General features: G+C 24.9%; 1 protein-coding gene across 2 annotated transcripts in view; it reads left to right on the forward strand.

The window, feature by feature from the left end:
- The first annotated feature begins 209 nt into the window (after positions 1-209).
- LOC129611353 (innexin inx1) overlaps positions 210-26840 on the forward strand; it is a 28745-nt gene continuing 2114 nt past the window's right edge. The window contains exons 1-7 of one of the 2 annotated variants that reach the window (XM_055524455.1): positions 210-652; positions 1014-1282; positions 8758-8920; positions 20078-20613; positions 21005-21112; positions 25495-25650; positions 25721-26073. In XM_055524455.1, the coding sequence (XP_055380430.1) occupies positions 20365-20613; positions 21005-21112; positions 25495-25650; positions 25721-26073 (866 nt within the window). In that variant the 5' untranslated portion in view covers positions 210-652; positions 1014-1282; positions 8758-8920; positions 20078-20364. Of the gene's footprint in view, positions 1283-8757; positions 8921-20077; positions 20614-21004; positions 21113-25494; positions 25651-25720; positions 26074-26840 lie in introns of both variants that reach the window. The other variant, XM_055524453.1, reaches the window with a different exon arrangement.

A 26840-nucleotide genomic window follows, 5' to 3' on the forward strand; every position in this document is an offset into this window, starting at 1 on the left:
AATATTTTATTCTTTCGTATTGAAATTAAATTAAATAACCTCAGCTATATTTTAAGATACTATAAAACATAACACAAACGTATCTGAAATTAACACAAGCTTTACAATCGATTTATAAGAGTACAACGCGTTTTTTTTTTGTCTAATTTATAAGTTTTTTTTTGTATAAAGAAACACTAAAATAATTTAATGTAATGGTTATTTAATAAAAAAAAAAACAAAAACATAAATATAATTTGAAACGAAACTACAAAATATCAACATTATCATCGTTCGTTTAATGAACGAATAAACGAAACGAATAAAATAGAAACAAATAATATTTTTAGAGAGTTAGAGTAGAGGCAACGATAAAAAATAGTGCTACTCTGTTAGTACGCTACCAAGTTCATCATAATAATTTTAGTTTAGTAGTTGTACTTTGTCTTGAAGTATGATACAAGCGCAGCTACATCGCGAATTAAAAACAAAATAAAATATAAAATAATAATAAAAAAAAAATAAATAGTAATATTACATAGTATTAATAAAAACGAATAAAAATAGAATATAAATGTACATCAAATTTAAAGAATTATACATTAATATTTAAATATTTTGTTATACAATAAAAATAAATAAATAAATATTAATAAAAACAAAAAGTAATAAGGTAAAAGCAAAAGAATTTTTTTTTTGTTTAGTAAATGAATCAGTTCCTGCTAAACGGTAGAACATGATATTAATTTTAAAAATTATCCTTTAAAACAACAAAATAACATTTACACATACAAATACATATTACATATATGTTTATATGTATATTTTTGCGTAAAATTACATGTATTATTAAAATTTGACATTTGTGACTTTAATGAATGTCAACTCGTTAATAATTTTACTTATATTACTTTTATAATAAACATTTTAACACTTAAAACAAAAAATTTAATAAAATGAAATTTTAATATGAAAATATTACGTTCTAAATATTATATTGCTAATATATTATTAAAATTTTTATTATTTTAAAGTAATGTATTCAAAGAGAAGAAAGAAATGATACAAAATCGAACTTTTGTAATTACTTACAAAAACAACGATTATATAAAAAAAACAGCTGTTATAGGTAATAAAATATATTGACAACACTATTAAAGTGACATCACACAAAATTCGGAAAACAAAAAAATTTTATGTTTAATAAAAAGAAAAACAAAATAACTATAAAATAATTTGAAAAATAATTTCTTTATCTAATACAACCATTATATACAATTGGCTGAAATAATAAATATTCTTTGTAAGTATTTTATTTTTTTATTTTGTAATTTAATAACTAATTTATTAAAATGTTTCTAAATAATGTTGATATATTTTATATTTACATACATATAACAATAAGTATATGTAAACTTTAAATTTATGTTATCTAGAATTTCATACACTTTACTTAATGCATACGTAACACTAGAACAAAATGTTGCTTTCGATACGGTTTCATTGACGGTTTCATTGACCTCATATGAATTCGAATACTAAAAATTAAGATTTATTTTATTTTTTTCACAAAAGTGTTCTTATAAATTTAAATATTTTAGTATGCAATTTCATTCAATATAAACATTCAATATTTTTATAAATTAATTACATTTATTATACAATATAAGAATCCACTGCAATATGAAACTAAATAACAATGTACATAACCCGAGATCGGAAATGTAACAATATTGTATTTATGCAGAATTCAGCTTATAATTGACAATTGCTAATTATATATCGATACGGTGTTATTACAATTCCGATGTTCAGGGATATTTATAAAAATTAATATTAACGTTAAAAAACTTAATTTTGTTTTTAGTAAGAACAATTTAATTCTTAGTTATTATATGTATATATTTTGGTAGATATTATTTTTATACACATATTGGTTAATATTAAGCTACCATTTCTTAATTTCTAAAAATATCTGGAAAACAAAAGTTGTAAAACATTCTTTTTTAATATTTTAATTATTTATTTGTTAATTGTTTTTAAAATAATTGTCCAAATGCCTAACAATGCTGATTGTCAAAAGAGTTTCTAAACAATTTAAGCGGTACTCTAGAGTAAGGAGATCCATTTTTAGGTAACAAAACTGAGTTAATTTGATTTTGATAACTGTAACAAATCAATCATTAAGTGTCAAAAATAAAACATACTCGTAATAAAACAAACATGAATTTAAAGTAGGTATATAGCTATAAAATATATAGGATTTTCTCTATAGTAGTATACATATTGACTTACACCATATCTTGCGGATCATCATTATCAAACAAAAAAATTGCTCAACAATAGGCGTCTGTTGCTACCGGCTTATGATGTAGGTTTTCTTAGAATATTATTTTTGGCCGAGTGTATTAAAAGCAGACTTTGAATGTATTATGCATAACGGTACTTTTAGATATTCGCTAGAAAGTTATGCAACAAGCTATTTAACAAGTGTACAACGAAGTTTATAGTACTCTTAATTTAGATTTCATTAAAGGAACATCTTGGTTTTTGCATCTTATAGACGTTTTATATTATGACTCAGTCTTTAATTAATTAAGTACTTAAACATAAATTCTGCTTTCAGCAAAGCTAAAGTTCAAAATTTTACATTGTTTTCAGTTGTATAGAAAACTCATTACGTTATTTAGTTTACCTAAAATTACAATTTTATTATCAAAAGTTATTCTTTTTAAATTTTAACAATAACATATTCACGCAAACTCAAATACTCACTCTTCATTTAATTTCTGAATGAACTCAAATACTCACGCTTCTTTAAATTATTAAATAAATTAAATGTAATTTAATAAACATTCATACAGATTAAAATGAAGTGATAAAAAAAAATAGTAAGTATTCAAATTGTGGGAAAAAAAATCAAAATATTCGTAATTTTGCAAAATCATACGGGATTAAAATTTAATTATCTATTTGGGCTTTAAAATCTAAAATAAATTGTTTTTAATTACAGGAACATTAAATTTAGGTACACATGTACATTTAGTACTTAAATATTATGATAAATTAAATATACTTTCCCCGTGTATATTATGCGTTTCTATAATTAAAAACGCAGACTCATCATATTTAATACATTTTATATATTTATCAGACTAATGTAATTAAATTGAAAAAAAAAACAAAGTTCGTCTGTCATTTCATTCTTTTATTTATTTTTTTTTCGCTCTTTTTTTTAGTATATTGTTGCCCAATTAAAGAATTAAATTATTCCCATTACTTAAATTTTGTTGGAATTGTTTTTTTTTGTCATTTTGTTTATGCAATTTATATTAAGCGTTATACTTTCGGTGAATGCAAAAAAAAATACTTTTCGCAAAAAGTTATGATATTAGTTTGTAAATTTTTTTATTGTTGGAATTTTTTTCCGTTCCTTCATTTTGGTCTTCAATTTTCATGTATATCGTTTCATTTGATTAATTCACATTCAAATCAAATATTTCAAATTATTATTAAAAAAGTCTTTGACCGTATATATACAAAATCATGTCTGTACATACATATATATATGTATATAAGAATTAAATAATAAAGTAAAGTAAATATGAATCCAACATGTATACAAAAGAATTTAGCTATACATACGTATTATATCTTATGCATGCGGTTGCCGGTACGTGTGGAAAAAGAAGAAGATAGGCTATAAAATTTTATTGAGTACAATAATATTGTATAACTCGAATTTTAATTCAATTACAGTTTCAATTTATATAACATTATTATATATGATATAGCCGAGACTTAAACAGTATATTTTAGAATTTCAAATTTACAGTAACAGAAACTTGCATATTATAATAATGTTTAGTGTACGTTTGTATAGACTAACTAGAGATTTTATAGCATCATTTACAAGAAAGTAATTGAAAATGGAACAGCTTTTGTTTAAAACGTGTCGCCAAAGTTCAATGGTTTCGGCAATATAAGGACTTACAGGAAATTTCGCGAAATTTCTACTTGTTCACAATTTTCTATTTGTATCTTCTGTTTCAAGATTTTTCAAGTATGGGGTTATGCAATTAAAAAATTTTTGAAAGCGATAATTTAGAGTTTGAATAATATTTTATAAACTAGAGAGCAAGTGAGTAGGTAACATTTCTATAATTTTGAATAATTCAAGTGAAGCACGATATTTAAGATTTGTTTTTTCTTCCTTACTCCATCTAATAGCATTATAGGGTCTTCCCATTGACTTTAGAGTCAAGCATTAGTTCTACGGGTCATTGAGTTAACTAGTTGCTGACCAGCCTGCCGTAGCCTTTTCTTTGTTTTGTTGTTATACAACATCGAATATTATTGATATATGTGCAGTTACTTTTATTTTACCCTTTATTGATATAATATTAAATATAATTATTATAGAGAGGATTGTTTAGTCTCCTTTTTTATGTAAATTTTAAACATTTAAATATAATTTTTATTTGTAAAATTTTTGTAAGAAAAAACAACATTCAAAATCATATATAGCATCCGGTTTTAATTCTATAGGTCTACAGCAAACATTTTTTTTTAATTTACATACATTTTTTAAATTATTCAAAATGTTTCGAAATATAATTAAGGTTTAATGAAAATTGCGTGCTTTTCAAGCTAAATTTTCGCACCATTAAAATTGTCAACCATCTTAAACAATTCAGAGAGTGAATGTTTTAATTACACATTAATTTTTATTTATAATTATACATTATGTCCCGTGAAACTAAACAATTTATTCAACTTCTATTATATTGTGCTAAATAGAGCAAGGCAACTTGTGATTTTGTATTTTCCTAACATTTCGCTAAAAAATTTATATAATATAGTATCCGAGTATATACATTACCTAAATCAAGGATTTATAAATCATAAATATTGTTGTAAAAATAAAGCTTTGAAGTAAGTTTGTAGCTAATAAAAAATCGAATTCATCTCTTTTGGCTATATCCATCCATTGTTTAAATTCTAAAAGCATAAATCGTAAATTATTTAAAATGCATTTATATAGAATATATATACATATAATTATATCAAAATATTGTTTTACGTATACTGAATGATAACTAATTTTTAATGAAATATAGGGTGTTGCCCACTTTAGTACTTGTTTACAAAAAAGTATAAGTATTACAAATTACCGAGAGTATATAAATGGATTTTGAATTTTAATTAATATAAGAATGCAAGTTAAAATAAATTTGAGGTAATTAATTTATCATTTTCTTATATAATAATAAACAAATTACAGTATGTTTTCTTGCCAATGTAATTTTATATTATTGATGGTTTAGGTTTAAGTCTACCTCCAGTTAAGTACATATTATGTTCATTTAAAAAATTTCGTAATAATAAACTATACCTGCTATGTGAAATGTTTTACTAATATTACGTATATATATATTTACAAAAATAGGCATTTTTTATCACAAATTGAAATGGCACTGCTGAGTCTAATGTTGAAAACATATCATATTTATCATGGAAAATTGATAGACAAATTTTATTATTGCATGTAGTTTATCTTTATTTTAAATGACAAATTTTAGTGTTTAAGTAAATTTTTGTTATTACAGTCGGATCCGAATATATATAAAACCAAATTTTTAGTACACGCTATCTGTTCCAAGCAAAAATTTTTAATAAGCACAAGTGAATTTATCGCATTTCTCACTTTCTTCTTTATATCGAGGTGGTTTTGTAAGCAAAAAAACTTTTAGCACAAAAATTTGCTTATAGTTTCAACTGAAATTCAATTCTAACATTACAGTTGCCACAAATTACACTTCACTAAGCTTAAACATTAAATTAGAAAACTCGCTTAGAATTAAAATTTGGTACTTATAACTGAACTCGTGTATAGGAAAATCATTGCAATTTTCGATATGCTTATAAGCGGGTCTAACTATCTATTGAAAATATTATGTACGTATTATATACGTACATTATGTATCTAAATATTATGTACATATAAAAAAACATAAATGGTATAAACACATTACATAGTAAAAATAAATTAATGTAGGTAAATTGTTAAAATGTTTTATAATCGCAATCAAATGTCAATAACTAAAATATTGATTGGTTATTTTTATCAAAATTTTCCATTATTATACTCTTACAGTTTTTTACTAAATTACTTATATTGAAATACTGAAATGTTATCTATAAATACCGACATTATTTCAAGTTAAAAGAAGAAGAACAGCTTTTTTTTTTTTGTTACTATTGATGATTTACACCTACTTCCTTTTATCAATAATTATCATGTAATTTCATCGCTGAACTTTTAAAAAGTAATTTTCAGTAATTGAAAATATATTTAAATTTTGTTCTAATTAAAATTTAACAATAATTAAAGTTATAATGGAAAATGAAAAGAAATACATTTATTGCACAAACACACGTATGTACATATTGTCATGTCATATACATTGAGTACATCATATTTTAAAATTTTTTCATCTGTAACATGATATGTTATGGTTGACAACATTTTGATAATAAAATTTTAACAAAAAAGTAACTATGTTAAACATATCGAAAGAAAGAAGATCCATATTCACATATACATATATATATCGTTGATATTATGGAAGTTTTGTGACTCTTCCATAATACCGAATAGTATGAATATAATCGTAGTTAAATTATAAATATGGTTTGGACTCTAAATAATTTAGTTTTTGCGGCTTTACTCTGTAAATTGTAAATTAATAACTGTATGTTGCTCAAGCGAAACTCTCATTAATATTCATATACCTATATATGTATAATTGAAGCACTATCAACGAATATCTATAACAAAAATTTGTCAAAGTAGCATCAGTAAGAATCGTTCTGTGTAAATTACCACTATAAATGTCTCTAACATTAATAGTGTTATACTTTTTTTTTGTTTTTTTTATATTGAGGAAATTATGGTAGAATTTTTATTCATTTTTGTTTAGTTCAAATAAAATAAGTTCCTCTGTATCAATTTTATAAGTTCTTTTAAAAAATGCAGGTGGTATTGCTAAAGAAATGCTGCTTCGATGGTGTTAAATTTGATTGGTGATAATTTTTACAAATTTCTTCCATTGAATTCAATTAATAAAAATTTAGATCTTATGATTTTAAATTTGAATTGTTATAATATTTTATATTTTCAGATTAGTAACGTTGCATTTTTATCTCATATTACAATCATTTATAGTAGCTAAACTTTTACTCATCAACTTAATTTGTCTAACAGTAGGGATTTTCAAATATTCTATGTATTTTATTTGATATTTTCACAATTAGATGTACTGTTGTTCTAAAACTATACTGTCTATACTATATCTATTACTTAAATTCATTGTTATTGTTCATCTAATAATAATGTAAGCTAAAGTAAGTATGCTACTTTGAAATAAATAAAAGTAGAACAAGTGAAAAAAAAAAAATTAAAATTAAGTACAAAGAATTTATATTATGTGGTTTTCTATATGTATTATACAAAAGATATACAATAACAAGTAAAAACGTTTCAGTCGGTATGAACCGATTGAATTATACCCTGCACCTTTCTCTGTTGTATAGCAATTACGGAAACCTGTGAAACCATTCTATAGAAACTTCACGAATATGTCTGACCTATAACTGAACACACAACTACCAAGTTTCATGAATCTGACTTTATTATTTTTCCAAATATTTAAAATAAGCTTTTGGACTTGTATGGGAGCCACTCGAACCTGTCAAGCAATTCCACCAAAACTTCAGAAATATCTTTGACCTATAATTGGACACACGACTGCCAAGTTTCATGAATCTGACTTTATTATTTTGCCGAATATAAAAAATTTGCTTTTGGAGTTGTATGACAGCCACCCGAACCGGTGCAGCTATCTCATTAAAATTTTTAGAGCATATGTAGAATATAATTGGACACATGTATACAAAATTTTATATTTGTACCTTTATTAGTTTTTGAAATAATTAAAATAAACTCTTTGAGTTGTATGGCAGCTACCCGAACCCGTTGTCCGAATTGGTCCAATAACAATAGGGTTCGTACTTGGCACAAAAGAAGCAACTTGTGAAAGTTTGGTGTCGATTGCATTATTCGTTTTTGAGTTATCGTGCGATCGGACGGACGGACGGACGGACGGACGGACGGACGGACGGACATGTCTAAATCAACGCAGAATTTTACGCTGAGCAAGAATATATATATATGTCCATACCGCAGATGACTCCTTCAAGTAGTTACAAACTCCATACCAAAGTTAATATACCCTTCACGAAGTGCAGGGTATAAAAAGCGATACATGAATTGAGAGATGCAATTACATTGCAAATAATTTTTTATTTTTCTTTTTCTTAGTTGATATTTACTGATTTCAATGACATGTAATAGTAGTATAATGAACTTTAATTGCATATAATTTGAAATATTAAAAAAAAAATTTATTAGCAAATATTAATCAAATATTGGTGGACAGTATATATATAGAATATTCACGTACTTTACCTGTACTTTGCAAAGATTTATTGTGTCAGCTTATTGAATGGTTATAGTCGATTCATATTCAGTTAGAATTTCTGAGGTGTGTAATTTTACATTAAAGTACATGATGATTTTCAAGTAAATATAATTGTATATGTATATGTCTGCTTCATTAAGTTAATTTCAAAAATTTTTATGCATAACCAAATTATTTTATTTTAATTGTTTTCTATATTGATGTTAATGGTCATTAACATTTAGCTTTTTTTTAGGGAATTGAAATTATCGTGGAAGCTTTTTGTAACGATTATTATATCGAGAATCTGTAAATAAAAAAGATATGTTTTTGCGAAAATTTTCATTGTTTGTTGAACACTTTATGACTGGTATAAACGTACCATATTAGAAAATTTTTGGATATTTCTAAAAAATGCGGTAAGTAAGCTTTTAAAACTTTTTGTACAAATTAAATATAGAGTTTCTAAAATTTTGGTCTGATCCTCTCAAGTTGTCGCCGTATGGAAGATACGTTATTGTTGCTATGGGCTTGTAAACTTTGTGCTCTCGTAAGGTAATTGTTGGTGTGATTTTTATTCATCAACTTGTTACGGAGAATGCTGTTTCACCGTTTAGAGCAGGTGTCTGTTAGAGAGAATTCAAACAACTTGAGGTCGGTAGAGTTTTTTGATGTTCGTTATAACATTACGATTTGTGATAGGAATGAGCCGCTGTCAAAGATGTTGCATGCCGTCAATTCGAACTTTACTTATAATAAATAAGTTATGATTTTGACATTAAACGCATATTCCATGGATTATGTTTTATATATGAGTATTAAGTACTGGTTTTTTGTTTTCTTATCAATCAAATTATTCAATTTTACGTATGCTGAGTATTTAGATTAATTTAAACTTAAATTTTTTTCTGTAAGTTCTTTTCCTGCACCGTATACATTTAAATACATAGGTAGTCATTTTCAAAATTTATTTAACTAATTAAATTATTCTTTAATAAATACATATGTGCGTATAAACATTAATACATATTGTACGTATGTATGTACAAAATTATAAAAGATTTTTTTCTCAAATTGATAGTTGTATACCTACTATATGTAAAATAATGATAAATTTTATTGTAAAATTTCGTCATTGATTTTCTTCATAAAACATAGTTACTTATACTTCATATAACAATTTACTTTTTCCGGTTATTTACTTGTATTTGTGTTAAAATATACATATATGAGCTATTATTTTAAATGGATTTGTGTTGATTCATAATTATAGTTTCTTATGAAATTTTCAAAATCTCTTTTTTTAAATCAATGATTCATTTTAATTTGAAAAGATTTATGTACATATATGTATGTAAGTTGGCCCCAACATATGTATACATAATATATACAAATAACTTACGTTTCATTTTAGAAAACTACAGAGTGTTTCTATATACCTTCAAAGCAAGTTGCATGGGTATGAAAGTATTTGTATAATAGTTTTTATTACATTTTTTATTTTATCGCGATTATAATTAATTATAATATTACGAACATAAGCAAAGTTTGTTTAAAATCTTTTTCTGTTTTTTATAATGAAGATGATTAACAATTTGTCAAAAAAAAGGAAAGGAAAGAAAAAGCGAAAAATAAAATATGAAGGCAAAGAATAAAAGAAAAGTTAAATGAACCCAAATATATGAATTGAATTAATTTTTATTCGTCATAGCAGACGTCATGGTTCTAATGAAATACAAGAAACTACATACAGAAATATTTCATAACTAACATAATAAATTACGAGATTCCTTTTGTTAATTCTTTTATTCCATAACCAGAAATTGAATTGCTTGTATCTGATTTTGAATTAAATGATTATTGAACCGTATTGGAATGAAATTAAAAATTTTTTTTTTTATTTTGAATATTTTAATTTTACACCTTTGTGTGAGATCAATAAAGAAGTTTGGCAAGAAAATAATTTTCGAATAGGTATGGTGAATGATTTTAACAAAGAAAGTGTTAAATAAATTATGAATGAGTATTTTAAAGCATATATGTTTGTGTATGTATTAATTAATGTATATATATATAACTATTCAAACTATTATATTATGCTACAAAAAAGTTCATTCATATACATAAGTGATAATTGTTGCTTCTATCCGTGTATATGTATATAAGTATTTATATACTTAAATATGTTAATGCTTATGGGAAAAGTTTACTTATTAAAGAAAAAGAAAGGAAAATCGCGAATAATTTTTCAAATTCATATTAAATATCATTTCGATTCAGGCCACTGGATTAGCATCTTGGTCACTAGCTAATAGACTAAACAATAAAGGTCATAGGTAGTATATTTTATAAATGATCAATTCATATATTAAATATGTAGGTGAAATTTTTAATTTCTTTTTATGTACATATGTACAGTGATGGAAATATTGATTTTATTTATTTGAAATTTTGCTAAAAATGAAATTTATTGTTAAATATTACACTTTTTCAAGATGTATATGATATTTAAAATAAGTATGTAAATAAACAAGTACAAAAATATGAGAAAAGGTGGCAATTGTGAAAGTTTTAATTGTACTTCGTATACAATTACGTATTTTGCTAATATTGCCAATATTTTTCGTGTACATAAATAATTATAACATAATAAGAAATTTAATTTAATTAAAAGTTTTAAAAATTTTTATGATTTTTTTTTTCAAATCGCTCGTTAAAATTGTAATTTAAGAAGATTCCGATAACTTTAGTTCCTGTAATTGATTTTATAAATTAATTATTAATTCCGATTGAGATACACTTTAAGTTCAAGTATATATCTTGAAGGTATTTATATAAGAGTGTCTTCTATGTATAAAAATTAACAAACCCTCATTGAAAATGTTGTATTTGCATGTCAGTTCGAAACAGTGCTGTCAAACAGATTATCCCTAATATTTATTAAAGTTCATTTTGAAAATTCGATAAAAAAAATCTTCTCGAGCCCTTCGAGATTTTCAATCAAAGTTCAAGTGAAATAAGTAAGAAGCTAAAATATCACGTTTTCAATGCGATACAAATCAGACACCAAAAGGAAAAACTAATGATATCCACAATAAGTCGTATGCACATTTAGTTAATACGGCAAACCGATTATTGTAGAATTGATGCAGCCGCAAATATTAAAAATTTCCTGTCATAAAAGTAGCCACGCCGGTAACGCGCCGGTTTGTTGCCTATTAAATTGACGTTTTGGTCAAAATATTTTATTGTAAACATTGGAAAATTTGGGAAAATGTTAAAAAATACCAATTCTGAAAAAATTTCAGTAGCATTAAAAAATCTTCATTTTAAAGGTAAATTTTTACTTTTAGTAGTGCTGGTTGGAAAAGTAGCCCAATCGAGAATGCTTTGCCGATGAAATTGGTGTTAATAGCTCAATAAGTTTTGAATTTATTATTTCAGAAATAAGGTTTCTGAATTATGAGAACCACACCATGATTTTATCTATATGACATTGAGTAGCAAATAATTTAACAAAATATTAAATTACATTTTATTGATGTCAGTCTATGCTTTGTTTTCACGAATTTATTTCTTTCTACATAATTTCAACTTTTTTGTTACCTATTTAAAGTTTTTGCTAATTATTTTGTTATACTCGTAAGCAATAAATTTGTTGTTGTTGAATAAAATATTATTGTATTTCAGCATATTTTTACGAGAGAAACTTTAAACCTGTTTGTGATCAGTGTACCAAAAATGTTGGTTTTTTTTTTTTATTTGAAAAAGTAAATTATAATATTATTAATTTTATTGAAAAAAAACCTTGTCCCAGCCTATTATTCTTAATAGAATATCAGCATTATTAGGAAAGGGTACGTTACCTATATGCAAAAGTTTTATTAGAAATATAAAATTTATAGTTTCAAATTTCCTTCAAACAATTGGGTACCAACATATATATATATATATATATATATATATATATATATATATGTAACTTAGGTTGAATAAAATGTATATATAAGCTTGAATTTATGAGAAAAATAAAAAGAAGTCTAAAAATTTGATATTATTATTTTTTATGTCTCATATTACTATACGGTTGTCTGTCTATATTACTATTTAAATTAGGTTGCCTCACATTCTTTTGAATAATTAAGTTTGATATTTAATTACCCAATATGAAGTGGAATATTAATTATAAAACATGCATGTATACATGAGTGTTTGGAAGTGTTCATTTAATAGCTTGAATTTTTTAATATTTTAATTTTTTTTTCTACAAAATTTAATAAAAATTTAATCACGTTGAAAAAAAAATATAAAAACAATGAAGTGAAAAATGTAAGTTAATATATTTTTTGGCACTTTCATTTTTTGGTACAAAATTACATATTTTTTTTATAGCATTTTTACACTTGAAGTCACGCACTAAAGGTTTCTTTTTCCAAATTTCTCATACTTATATGATATGTTACCATTATTTCAAGGTCGTCTATTCATTTTATTTTCTAAATATATTTATATATATAATACATATGCACATGAATGTATGGATGTGAAATTAGAATTATATGGACATGTGTATATGCTCATACATATACAGAATGAACACTTATCTATGTATGAACATGTGCGTTTTTTGTGTTAATGTGATTATTTAATTCAAATGTAAAAATTTTACAGCATCTGCATACATATACTTGCAAAATATACGTACATCCATGGATATACCTAGTTGCCATAAAAATTGTAACTATTTGTTAAGTCGCCAATACCACAGTTACCGCACGTACATATATACCGAAATTCACTGATTTAGGAATTAGTTTTAGGGAATGATTGACTATTTTTTTTATAATTTGAAAGTATAAAATTTCACAAAAATCACTGAATTGTTGAATATTTGATAAGTATGTATGTATGCAACTGCATGTATGTAAATATATATTTATTTTTTGTAAAATAATGAAGGGTATAAACATAGACTCCTAAAATGTATATAAAGATGTCTGTGGTATAAATGATTTTATGAAGGCTCACAAAAAAAAAGGATGAGATCCTGTCACTGCAACTCGTATTCCTATGAATTTCTTTCTGTATATGTATTAAATTTCATATTGTACATATACATGTACGTATGTACATCTAGAGGTATACCTATTGCAATGAAATTCTTAGTGTCCATATTATGAGGACTAACACAATAACAATAATTATAAAAATGAATAAAAAAGAAAATATAAAGGCAAAAGTTTTGAGTCAAAATAATTTTTGCAAATTTTTTCTACTTCAGACCGTCATTAGTTCTTTTTTCTATTCCTGTTGTTGTTTTTGTTTCGAAATAAACAGTGCCATATGGTGTCTCAAATTTACATGGAATACATGTGCGGGTGCCAAGAGTCGATTTAATGATTATTAGAAGACGTGTCGCGTCGCATATGAGTATGATGAGATTTTTAAGAGTTTTTTTGTTCTTTTGTTATTCATTTTGTAGTATCTTTAAAGTCTGTAAGTATTTTTTCAAATTCAACATATAAAACTGATTTTTTCGTTCGTAATTGAGTGCTTAATATGTAATTAATATTTACATATGTATTATGAAAAATACAATTCCATAATTAATTCTGTCTTTACTTTAACGATTTGTCGGGAGGAAAAAATTTTCTAAATTAATTTATATTACGGCTTTCATAGATAATGTACTAAATGCTTCAAATCAAGTCTTGAGAAATCGGCTTCAGTGTACTTACATACGTATTATACGGGGGTTAGTAGTTAAAATGGAGGTAAGACGAAAAAGTTATTCCGCATAGTCATGCCAATGGGCATGTTGTAATACGCGCAGTACTGCTCCTTGTTTTTTTACTTGATAAGATAACAAAAGTATATATACCTATACATATTTGAAATATTTTTCTATAGTGAGCTGGAGGAACTATATCAGATATTTAATTGGCGGAACCATTGAAGTTCGTGAATAAATTGCCCATTGCTCTAGTGCATTTGGATTTTTAAAATAATGATGAAAAATTATTAATACTATTTATAGAAGATTTGTGTAGAAGCTTTGTGTAGACAGTGACGCAATAATTATTTAACATCTCGCAATATTTTTTGTTATCTACGAGTACTTATATTTAGATATATATTTATGTATGTATGTCTATGTCAGTTGACTTGAAATCTAAATTTCCTGACTTCTTATTTTATTTTTTTTGCATTTAAGGCTTCACGAGTACATGCGAAAATTCTGGAAGTAAGAAAATATGTATGTGTACATGTAAAGATTACAAAAAAAAAGGAAAATTTTGTTTTTAACGTAAGATTACAATGGAAGATGAAATTTGAATCTTTTATGTACACATGTACAAAATGAATTTAAGGACAGTCAGAATAATGTACGGTTTTAAATTTCAAACCTAAAAAAATTGATTTATTTTTGGCGGTTTATTTGTTTCTTTTTCATTGGCTTTTCTAAACTAAAAAAATTTCTATTGTTTTATATTCACAATAAAAAACAAAAAAGAGAGAAGTTACTGATGATGGGTTATAAGAAACATATTGTATGTTATGCAGGTAATTCATAAGCATAGTGACATATTATTATAGATATTTGTATTATATGTACATACTTGCATACATACGTAAAATTCGATCATTATACAAACCGCAATAAATTCAAATTTTTAAATACATATTAATATATACATATTATATTAATTTAAGCTACTAATATTTTTGGATAGTATATTACTTTCAAATGATATTACTGAAATATTTTTGACAAGTATTGCAATTTATTGATCAAGATATTTGATGAGATCGTATGTTTGAAAACTATTATAAAAAACTGTGACAAAGATTAAATAGGTACTGTGTTTAAAAATTTTTAATAATAAATAATTATTCTTGGAAATTTTAAAAATAATTTCAACTGCTTCTAAAAATAGCTTCTTAAATTAAGGTAAAGAGATGATGGATATGGAATTAGTTTAGCGAACTGTTCAACCATAGGAGAACAGCTCGATGTCGATAAACTAATTTCATATTGCACGTATTAATTGGTGGGATATATATATACACAAATTTTGTATAGTAAATGAACAATATCTTGCTAACATATCAATATAGCAGAGAACAAGAAAATTTGAAATGTAATTTGAGTTTCTAGAACAAAGTTATGAGAATATTTGGCTTTTGTTTTCGTATAATGTACGTATCTCGTTAAATTTCGAGTCAAGTTCACCACAAAAACCAATAAAATAAAATAAAAAATATTTTATAATAAGGTAAATGATGAAATAAAATGAAAGAAAAATATAAAAAAAAATATTCTGTTAAGACTGGATAAAATCACAGATTATTATTGTTTCCGTTTTTTCTAGCACTTACTGAGAGTATATATAAACAAATTAGAAAGTTCAAAAATCAAATTACACCTTCATTTGTTAAATACATTCACAGTTATTTAGGTCGTAATATAGAAAATATTTAAGTATATATTAAAAATATCAAATTCACGTAATTCAAAATATTTCAAAATTAAATTATAGAGTCTTATATCGTATGCCCTTATTTATTTAAAAACATATGACTGTAATAATTGCTATTAAATTATATTATATATTTTGTGGAAAATACAAATTGTTAAAATAGTTTCATTATTATGGTGAATGTTTTGATTTCTAATTACTATTGTGAATTTAATTAATACAATTTAATTACTAAAATAATTTTGTAACCTCAATGGCAACACCAATTCATACTTATTTGCCATTGTAATTTTTCACTTATATGTATGTATATCATTTCCAAATAAAAGGTAGTCCATTTCCGATTGTATATAACAAAGGTTATGGGCCCAGCCGGCCAAAAATTGAAAGAAGTAAAATTGATATTTGAAAGATCTGTGTGATCATATTAAAATTTAAAAATAAAAATCTTGCTTATACGATCTGTGTGATCAAAAATAAATTTTTGATAATATAAATACTAAATAATAGTAATAGTAGTAATATATTATATTGCTTATATAATTGTAAATTGTTATAGACAATTGAATTGAATTGTTAGCAATCCGATTTTTGTTTAAAATATTATACCTTATGTCTTATTCTGTTAACCCTTTCAGTTAACTTTTTACTTCGCGAAATATTTCAAGTAAAGAAGTAAGACCCAAGGAATCTCTGCCTGGAGTTCGCCAGTGCCGGACATGAGCATAGAAAGGGGATCATTGTTTTGAACTCATTCTCCTTGCATGTTTGCCAATAAGACAATGGCCTGTCAGGACCGCTACCACAGCGCGTTGCGCAGCAGCAGCTCTAGGGTTCTTAGAGGCATGCCTAAGTTCTCCTTTTCAGGTGGAATCCCAAGAGTAGTTTCATGCCTCGCAAGCTCGTCCGCCTTGCAGTTCCCCGGAACCCCACTGTGTCCGGGGACCCAGACCAGGCTTATTTCGAACAGCCCCGTCATTTCGTTGAGAGACGACCTGCAGTCCTGGACCATTCTAGACGTAGAGACCTCAGAGCCCAGTGCCCTTGTCGCGGCCTGGCTGTCAGTGAATATACTGACGGTACCAGCCGATACAACATTACAACTAAGCCAGCGCAGAGCCTCGACAAATTGCGACCACCTCGACTAGAAATACACTACGGTGATCCTTCAAACGGAAGGACTGCTCAACATCTAATTGCTCAGAATAACGGTAAATACCATGTCATCAAAAAATATAATTATTTTTTTTAACTCACACTGAAGTTAACCCTTGAGTTCAGCATTGTATTAACGTCTTTTTAAAATTGTTTTTTGTCTCATCCTAAATGTATGTAATTTTGTGAAAAATTTTAGTATGTGAATGAAAATAATTTGAATAATATAATAGCTAGATTATTTTTAAAAGCAGTTGTTGAAGGGAAAAGTGCTACTCACAAACTATTGACCCAACTTTATTTAATTAATATTCTATATGTTTGTATAGAATTCTAAAAACTATACACGCGATTCTTAAATGAGTCATAAGATCATAAATTCTTAATGTCTATATCAATTTTTAAATATAATTTGTGTATAACATTAATTTACTTAAACCTACATTTTTTGTTATATAATTAAGATAATTTTATCTTCTAGCCGTCATAAATATTTTAAGTTTTTCTATTATTTTATTGCCGTTAAATTTGTATAATAAGTTTCTAACTATATAAGTTTCTTATTATTACAATTCAATCTATATATATGCATGTAATAAACTATGATAGTGTTTGTATTGCATTCTTTTGTATATTGCCATAAAAATGGTTAAAAGTTCAATTATATTGTATGTATATGTCTAGTCTTTGTTTAAAATTAATGATTATAATTAGTTAGCTCAAGCTCGTTTGCTTACAACAATATTATTATATTTAGTTGGTGGTTAGTTTTGTTAATTTTTATGAATTTTTAATATTTGTTTCTCTTATTTTATTTCAATTTTTTGCATTATTAATCATATATTTGAATTTATGTCATATAAATTTAATAACAATGATATTTATTAATTATTGAATTTCTTCTAGTTGTAATGTAAGAAAGAATAGAATTATAAAAGATTTTTTTTAGCGTAGAATTTTAGTTGAACAAATTAAACTGTTTTAATGTAGTAAAAAATAAATATTGCTAATATTAAATGTAGTTTTCGTTCAGTGTTAGAAATGTAGTTAAATATTGCAATATTTAAAAATCTGAATTGCAACCTTAATATGTGTGTTATTCATTTTGAAATTAACCTCTAGTTAATATAAATCTTCACATTTTCAAATTAGAAAAGATACATGTGTGTAACGCTGAATACCAATTTAAAGGTGAGGATTATTTAAAATACTTCATTTAAAGACATATATAGTACGTTATAACCCTCTTGGTGTATAAAACTCCGAATTACATCAGCTTATGTATAAAGGAATAGTTTCGCATTTTTCTTTCAGTAGGTATCTTCACATTTTTATTTGAAAAATGAATTTCAAATGGTCAACATTTATATATAGCTTTTGATAAGTATTTGTAAATGCAAAACTGTGTTGTATTTACAAGCTAGTCTAAACAACTCCGGGGTTTTTTGGACCTTTATCTTTCAATAAGATTTCTTTATGAACGTTTTAATATGCTCTGTTGGAATCAATCTTGAAATCAAAAAAAATTCTTTAAGATAAAATTCGGATTTACAACAATAACAATAAAGTTGCTGTTTTACCTTCAACAGATTTACTACATAAGTATAACCCTCAACTGTACCAAACAATGGTTATCATAATTTAATTCTATGACAAATAATAAAAATATTTTAATTTTTAATCTTAAAAGTTAAAAAAATAAAATTGATTTTTTGCAAAGTCATAGCGTTTTCTAACTAGAAAGTTTTTGCCTTTAAAATTCTTATTATTACTCGTATTACTTAATACACAATAATTTAAATTACATTATGTGTACATACATATCCATATGATACATATAATATACATAAATATATATACAAGAATTAAACGATTGTAAAATATTAAATAATATATAAATATTTTAATTGCCTTGTCCCGAATTGGTAAATTAAAATTGTAGATTTTTCTCTATAAAGCATAATTGAGAAATTAAAAATTATTGTATAGAATTTTTTTTTCATATTTAAATGGGCAATCAATTAGATGTAGAATTTCAGAAAATTTTACATGCTAAACAAATAATATGAGAAACTTAAATTATAGAGCTGGTCAAATTAAGTAATCAAAAAGAGGTAAAATTTTATTATTTGAATTTATTTTAAAATTAGCTATGTATAAGACAAGAAATATTATTTTTGAAGATTTCTCAAAAGCGTTTTCAAAAATTATAAAATGTCATGACTTTATTCCAGCCATTAATTAACTTTTAAAAAAAAGTAGGGTTACAGTTGGGTGCTCTTTTGTAATACAGACATTCATACCTATATACAACTTGTAATGCAAGTCAATTTGATATAGAAAAATCAAACGTAAAAGCTTTTATTAGCATAACATTCATTTATTTTAGTTTTAATATACATACATACAAATATACATATATGTTAGGGTCATTTTATTGTGTTTTTTTTTGGTTTTTTGATATTCAAGCGCGTGTGATATTTTTATTCTTTTTATGTAAAGGCTTAATATATTTATATATATTGATAGAGGGTGTTTAAGAATTATATAATATTAAATTGAAAACTGATTGTAAATTTTAAATTGAATGAGATTATTTCAAAATAGAATGCCATACGAATAACAAATTGATCTTATTTGAGACGGAGCTAAAAAAAGTGTCCTGTTAAATCTTCTTAGATTAATTTGGTGACTGGTAACAATTCCAGAACCCTGAGGATAAAAAAAAAATATAAAATCTTTATATATCTTTAAAAATACCAACATGAAACACTCTGTTTAAAGTACAATTTCCGTGTAATCGTGCAATTGAAATTTAATTATTTCAATTGAAGAAAAAACAAATTTAAATTAAGCTTAAAAAATGTTGAAAAAAAAATAGAAAAAAATAAAAAAATAAAAAGAGTAATAATCAATTATTATTTTTTATGTTATTTACAGATGATGCTATGAATCTCAATATTGATGGAAATTATTTTAAATTGAATAAAAAACTCAACATATCAGAAACATCGAATAGTCAATACTTAAAAAAAAAAAAGAAATTTATAAAGAATAAAGTACATTAAAATATTAGAAGAAGATTGGAATATAAAATTTATTATAGCAATATTGAAAATATTAAAAAATAAGAAATCTCAAAAATTCCCCAAAACTGCCATTACTTTTCAATAAAAAAAAAAAACAGGAATAAACTTAGAGAAAGACGATAAATAACAACAAGCAAAATGTATAAGGTGCTCGGTGGTCTTAAAAGTTATTTTAAAATCCAAGCAATTCAAACTGATAACGCTGTATTTCGATTACATAATATATTTACAACAGTACTGTTATTATCATGTAGTTTAACAATAACAGCAACACAATTTGTTGGTAATCCAATTAGTTGTATTGTTAATGGAATACCAGCTCACGTTGTCAATACATTTTGTTGGATATCAAGTACTTTTACTATGCCAGATGCATTCCGAAGACAAGTAAGTTATTAAATAGTTTTATAAATACATATGTAATTAATATTTTTGATGTCAATTTGGAAAATTCATAAAATTTTTTTAATATAAATTTATCTTAAGGTTTTAATTACTATGTATAACATATATTATTAGAGAATAATATGTTATTCGTTGTAGTGTTAGTAGACTATAAGAAATTTTTTTGTTGAAGTATTCGAAATTTACTTAAAAATTTTTTGTCATTTTCATTGAAACATTCCATTTTAAAATCGTAGTAAACTTTCAAATTTCGGGAGCAAAATTTACTCATTTGGAATAAAATGAACTAATTCACGTTCAATATTTTATAAAAAAGCAATAAACCTGGTTAACATTTCTGTATTTTGCTAACTTATTATTTTTTTTTTTTTAGGTTGGAAAAGAAGTAGCACATCCTGGTGTTTCAAATGATTTCAATGATGAAGACGCTAAAAAATATTATACATATTATCAGTGGGTATGCTTTGTGCTCTTTTTCCAGGTAAGTTTATTTATCGGTATATATTTATTTGAAAATGAAGAAAATTCTAATTAAAAAGCATACATACATAAATTAATAAAATTAATCAAATTTCAAGCGGATTATTTTAAAATTGTAGCCTCGTATCATATATATATATATACATATACATATATACATTTCAAATGACTTATGAGCTTATAATTTAAAAAAAAAAACAAGTAAAAACGTTTCAGTCGGTGTAAACCGATTGAATTATACCGTGCACCTTTCGTTATTGTATAGCAATTACTCGAACCTGTGAAATCAGTCTATATAAACTTCACGGATATGTCTGACCTATAATTGGACATCTGACTACCAAGTTTCATGAATCTGACTTTATAATTTTTCCAAATATTTAAAATTAGCTTATGGAGTTGTATGGCACGTACCTGAACCCGTCAAGCAATTCACACTATAATTGGACAAACGACTGCCAAAGCTCATGAATCTGACTTTATTATTTTTCCGAATATAAAAAATTTGCTGTTGGAGTTGTATGGCAGCCACCCGAACCGGTGCAGCTATCCCATTATAATTTTTAGAACATGTGTAGAATATAATTGGATAAAATTTTATATTTATAGCTTTATTAGTTTTTGAAATATTTAAAATAAACTCTTTGAGTTGTATGGCAGCTACCCGAACCCGTTATCCGAATCGAATTAATCCAATAACAATAGGGCTCGTCCTTAGCACAAAAGAAAAAACTTGTGAAAGTTTGGTGTCGATTGCATTATTCATTTTTGAGTTATCGTGCGATCGGACGGACGGACGGACGGACGGACGGACAAAGTTAATATACCCTTCACGAAGTGCAGGGTATAATAATGTAGTTAAAATGAATGCGGTTCTGTTGTTACGATAAGATCAAGTTGATAACTTTATGGATTATATACGAGTGGTAATAATATTTTTAAGATTAGTAGTAAATGATTTAAGCTAATAATATACCTGATATGATGCAAAAAATTCAAACATACATACATATGTACATATTTATTTTTTGGTCTCAAATTAATTTGTGTAAGAAATATACATATAGTTAAGTTTATATACTCCTGAGTATAAAATTAAAATTTAATATTTGATAAAAAATTCGATTCGGTCTCTTTAGTTTTTGTTCGTAATTTCTAGACTAATTTCGTCATATTTTTCCAAATGCAGTTAATCTATTGGTTTTAATTTCATTGCTTTGTTAAAAATATTTTCAAAATAATAAAATGATTATCTTATTTTAAGAATACCGTCTAAATTAGCCTATGTATAGAGAAGAATATTTTAACATTAAGTGCGTGTTCATTTTAATATTTCATATTTTAAAATTTAGTATTATACATTTGCTAACTGCGTTAATATATGATTCATATATAAAAATTTCAAGAATTTATTAAATTAATTGAGTTCTGATATATAGGAGTATAAAATTTGTTTTAAAAATAATCTGTATGTATGTATGTATATAACAGGTCGAATGAATATATAAAACAAAAATCTGATGTGGTCAGCGCATAACCAACCGCAATGTATAAAGTCTAGTTTAACAAATTTGTTGCTCTTAGTACAGTTTCGCTTTGTGCCATCCGAATTTCATGGAAAGATCACTATATACATTCGTTAGCTAACAGAACTTAGCTAATTTAAATATTAAATTTTAAGAAATTAGTCCCGTAGTCATATGATTAAAAATATAAAATTGCCCCTAATTTCGGTTTTCAAGTTCTGATATTCCACAAAAATTTTATAAGTTCCTTGTTTTAATACCATTGAATTATTTTTCTTTATATGCGCAAAAATTTTAATTTGGTCCGTATCAAAAGTTCAGTTGCTGACACTAGGTTTGTTCTAAAAGTTAGTTGGTTTCTCGTATTGTCAAACGAAGCTCACATATTAAAATTTTAAGTTAATATGTTGCATAATTTTAAAAAAATCAAAAATGTAAAATCGACTGGTTAAAAAGGTCAACCTCCCGGCTTGAAATATTTTGAAAGCTGATCAATCTGTGTCACGTCGAAATAAACTCATATATAAAATTTCATCAAAACCAGTTCAGCCGAACTTGAGATGCACTCGTACATACACAGACTGATAGACCAACAGACAGATCGATATTTCTCCAAAAATAGTTTACTTACACTTCACTACCATGGAGAAGTGCGCTTCCAACTGGGAACCCAATATGCAAAATTTGGTGTGATCATATGACCTTCCCTATCGTATGCAATGTGGTCGGCGAAAATTGTAACATTGAATCGAGACTTTTGATAACAAGAATTGAAATTATCTCCCAATAAAAACATCATTAATATTAAACAAATATATAACAAACATACGAATGTGAAACATTTGGAATTGTAATATGGCATCTCATAAATCGTTGACATATAAAAACAAAAATCAATCTTAGTTTAGTAAGGAGCAATTTTTTAATTGAAAAGGTCACCCAAACAAAATATATGATTTGTTTTCATTATATTGAAATTATTTGTACATATCTTTTTTCACTATAGGTACGTACAATTGCACATTTACAGACACATACCAAAACCAGTTCCCCAATTTTAATAAAATTTAATAATATGATTTACATATACGGTGTATGTGTATTATTATTATACTCTATACATGTTTTTTACATTTTCATATATGAAAAGTAAATAAGTCTTGTAGTATGAAGAATTGGATCAAAAAAATTTAAATTATTTCTAATATAATATTAAAAAATAGTGGACCATTGAACTGATTAAGCATGAAAAAAATAATAATAAAATGGAGATTTTCCAAATATAATTCAGCATATATAGAGAGATCAGTAAATGAAATTCTGTATGCACTTTTTATGAAAATTTTATAAAAGCTTTTTTTGACATAAGAGTTTACTATTGCTTAAGAGCACACTATACAAAAACTCTGATGTATAATAAAATACATCGTAAAATATAAGCGAACTGATGCTATAGAAATTTTATTTCAAATTAATTCATTTATTTTGAAATTAATTGAGTATTTTTAAAGATACTTCCAATTGTTTTTCGTCAAGGAGTTATTTAAGTTCTATACAGCCGTCTTATCTTAAGTTATATGTAAGTGAATGCACCCATAATGAAACCCCAATTTGAAATAGAAATTTGAAATCAAAACATGGTTTTTGATCTCAAATTTGAATTGGAAATTTCATTTGATAGAAATAATTTGGTCTATAGATGAACGCTCTAAAAGTGGGCAGAAAGAGCTTTTAATCTTTAAATGTCTACACCCAACTATAACTATTGAAGTTTTGAAGTTTTCAAATAAAATTGGAAATTTTCCTTTTTCAAATTGATTATTTTTAATAATATTGCACTTTTTTTTAAATATTTAGAAGAAATGAAATTTTGTAAAATCACTGGTCAGTGTTTTTTAAAACTTCAAAACATGTAAATCCATTGAATGTATTATAGCATACATAATATGTGTTATATTCAGTGAAGCACTAATATTCAGTGTATAAGTGAAATAATATTAATTTTTCAATGTTAGAAATTGTATATAATTAGTAGCTGAGAAAATGCTGTAGTTTGTTCCACTATCACTTAGACCGACTTACTGTTTATTTAAATTAATAAATCGATGTTGCATATAGTGCTTTTATAAAGAAACAATATGACATACATTTACATACATAAGTGTTATAATGTATTAACATCTTTAATTTCACTCTCCATGTACATAAAAACAAGGAAAAGTTAATGATGAAGTAACATAAGAGAATACTTGCAATTTCATTTGATTAATAAAAATTTAAAATATTTTAAATGAAATTGTTATTAAATTAAATAAATTTAGTATAAAGTTGTTTATTCTTGAATTTTTTCAATTTAAATGGTTTTTGAATTTATTTTGAAAAATTTCAATTATTAACTTTAATAAAATGCATTGTAAGGTTAATAAATCCAATCCAATAAATAAATGAAATATGCCATACGTTTATTCATATAATTTATATTATCTATAGTATAAAAAAAATGTATACATAAATACTTAAGTCAAGGACTAAAAATAGGAAAACAAAATGATTTATGAGTAAATTTGACGTCATTAAATATGAAATTACTGCTGTTATTTGCATTGTGATTACCGCTGAGATTGCAATTATTTTATTTTTCGTTGATAAAATATATGAAAAATATTGAATTTTTAGGTTGTAAGATGCGAAAAAATTTAAAAAATGCCCTATAATTCGAAAATTATTAATTTTATTGTTAGATTATTTCATTGTTGGCATTTAAGTTAGTCTCTGAATTATAAATTTGCAATATAAATTTTTTTATATTTAATTTTGTGTGTTATAATAAATTAATTCAAACATTAATTTTTTTTAGGCAATAGCATGTTATACACCAAAATTTTTATGGGATGCATTTGAAGGTGGTCTTTTACGAACAATTGTTATGGGAATGAATTTAGCAATATGTCCTGAAGAAGAAAAATGTGCAAAACGAGGAGCTCTCTTGGATTATTTATTAAAGCATATAAAGGTAAATTTACCTTTTTTTGTTAAATTTTTTAAATTTATAAAACTAAGTTTTTTCTATTTTCTAATTTTAGCGTCATAAATTATATGCAATACGTTATTTTATTTGTGAATTTTTATGCCTTATAAATATTGCAGTTCAAATGTATTTAATGAATAAATTTTTTGATGGTGAATTTTATTCATATGGATTACGTGTTATGGAATTATCTGAAATACCACAAGATCAACGTATTGATCCAATGGTATATGTATTTCCTCGTGTAACAAAATGTATTTTTCATAAATATGGTGCATCAGGATCAATACAAAAACATGATTCATTGTGTATATTGCCTTTAAATATAGTCAATGAAAAAACTTATATATTTATATGGTTTTGGTTTATAATAATGCTAATATTATTATGTGGATTAATGGTATTTAGGTAAGAAAACGATTAAAAAAAATTTTTAATATTTCGGAAATTAAAACTGTAGGAAAATGTATAAATCTTAATAATATTTATTTGTATACAAATTTCGTACAATTTTGAATCTTATGAAGGAAACAAATGATTTTTAATTTACAAAAACAATATTGATCTTTATTAAAATTTATTAAATACTACGGCCTACATAGTTAAACTCTATGAGGCAATGAAACTGTAGCATGACATAGTCTATGATGTCATGCACTACCCCTATGCTCCTCCTAGGAGAGAAAAAAAAAATTATTAAATGTTTACAATTGATTTTTATAACATGTATCCCACATTATATATTACAAATGTTATACCGCCTGGTATTCTTAAAACTTACAATGTATTTGAAGGTTTGTTTAATAAATTTAAATAAATTCAATTAAAAACGTATTGAGGACTGTGTGGACTTTAAACTCCATTGTAAATAAGAAAAAAATATGTGTAAATTACAAGCTAATTTAATATAGAGAATGAGAAAAGTATATGAGTTACTAAATATATATTATATTGTATAATTACAATTCAAATTACGTCAATGATAAAATTAAATTGAATGTTATTCAATCTTTTAATCAATTCGATCTAATCAAAATTGAATTCATTTTATAATTAGGTTCAATTGCCATCAAAATCAAATTGATTTTTATTTATGTATAGTAATAGGTTGCATAGCTTTTGCGTACAAGATGTACAAATATACAAATATACAAGTTATGCAAAAATATCAATGA

Source organism: Condylostylus longicornis, unplaced genomic scaffold (genome assembly GCF_029603195.1).
Source record: "Condylostylus longicornis isolate FDR11 unplaced genomic scaffold, ASM2960319v2 ptg000049l, whole genome shotgun sequence".
Classification (NCBI taxonomy): domain Eukaryota; kingdom Metazoa; phylum Arthropoda; class Insecta; order Diptera; family Dolichopodidae; genus Condylostylus; species Condylostylus longicornis.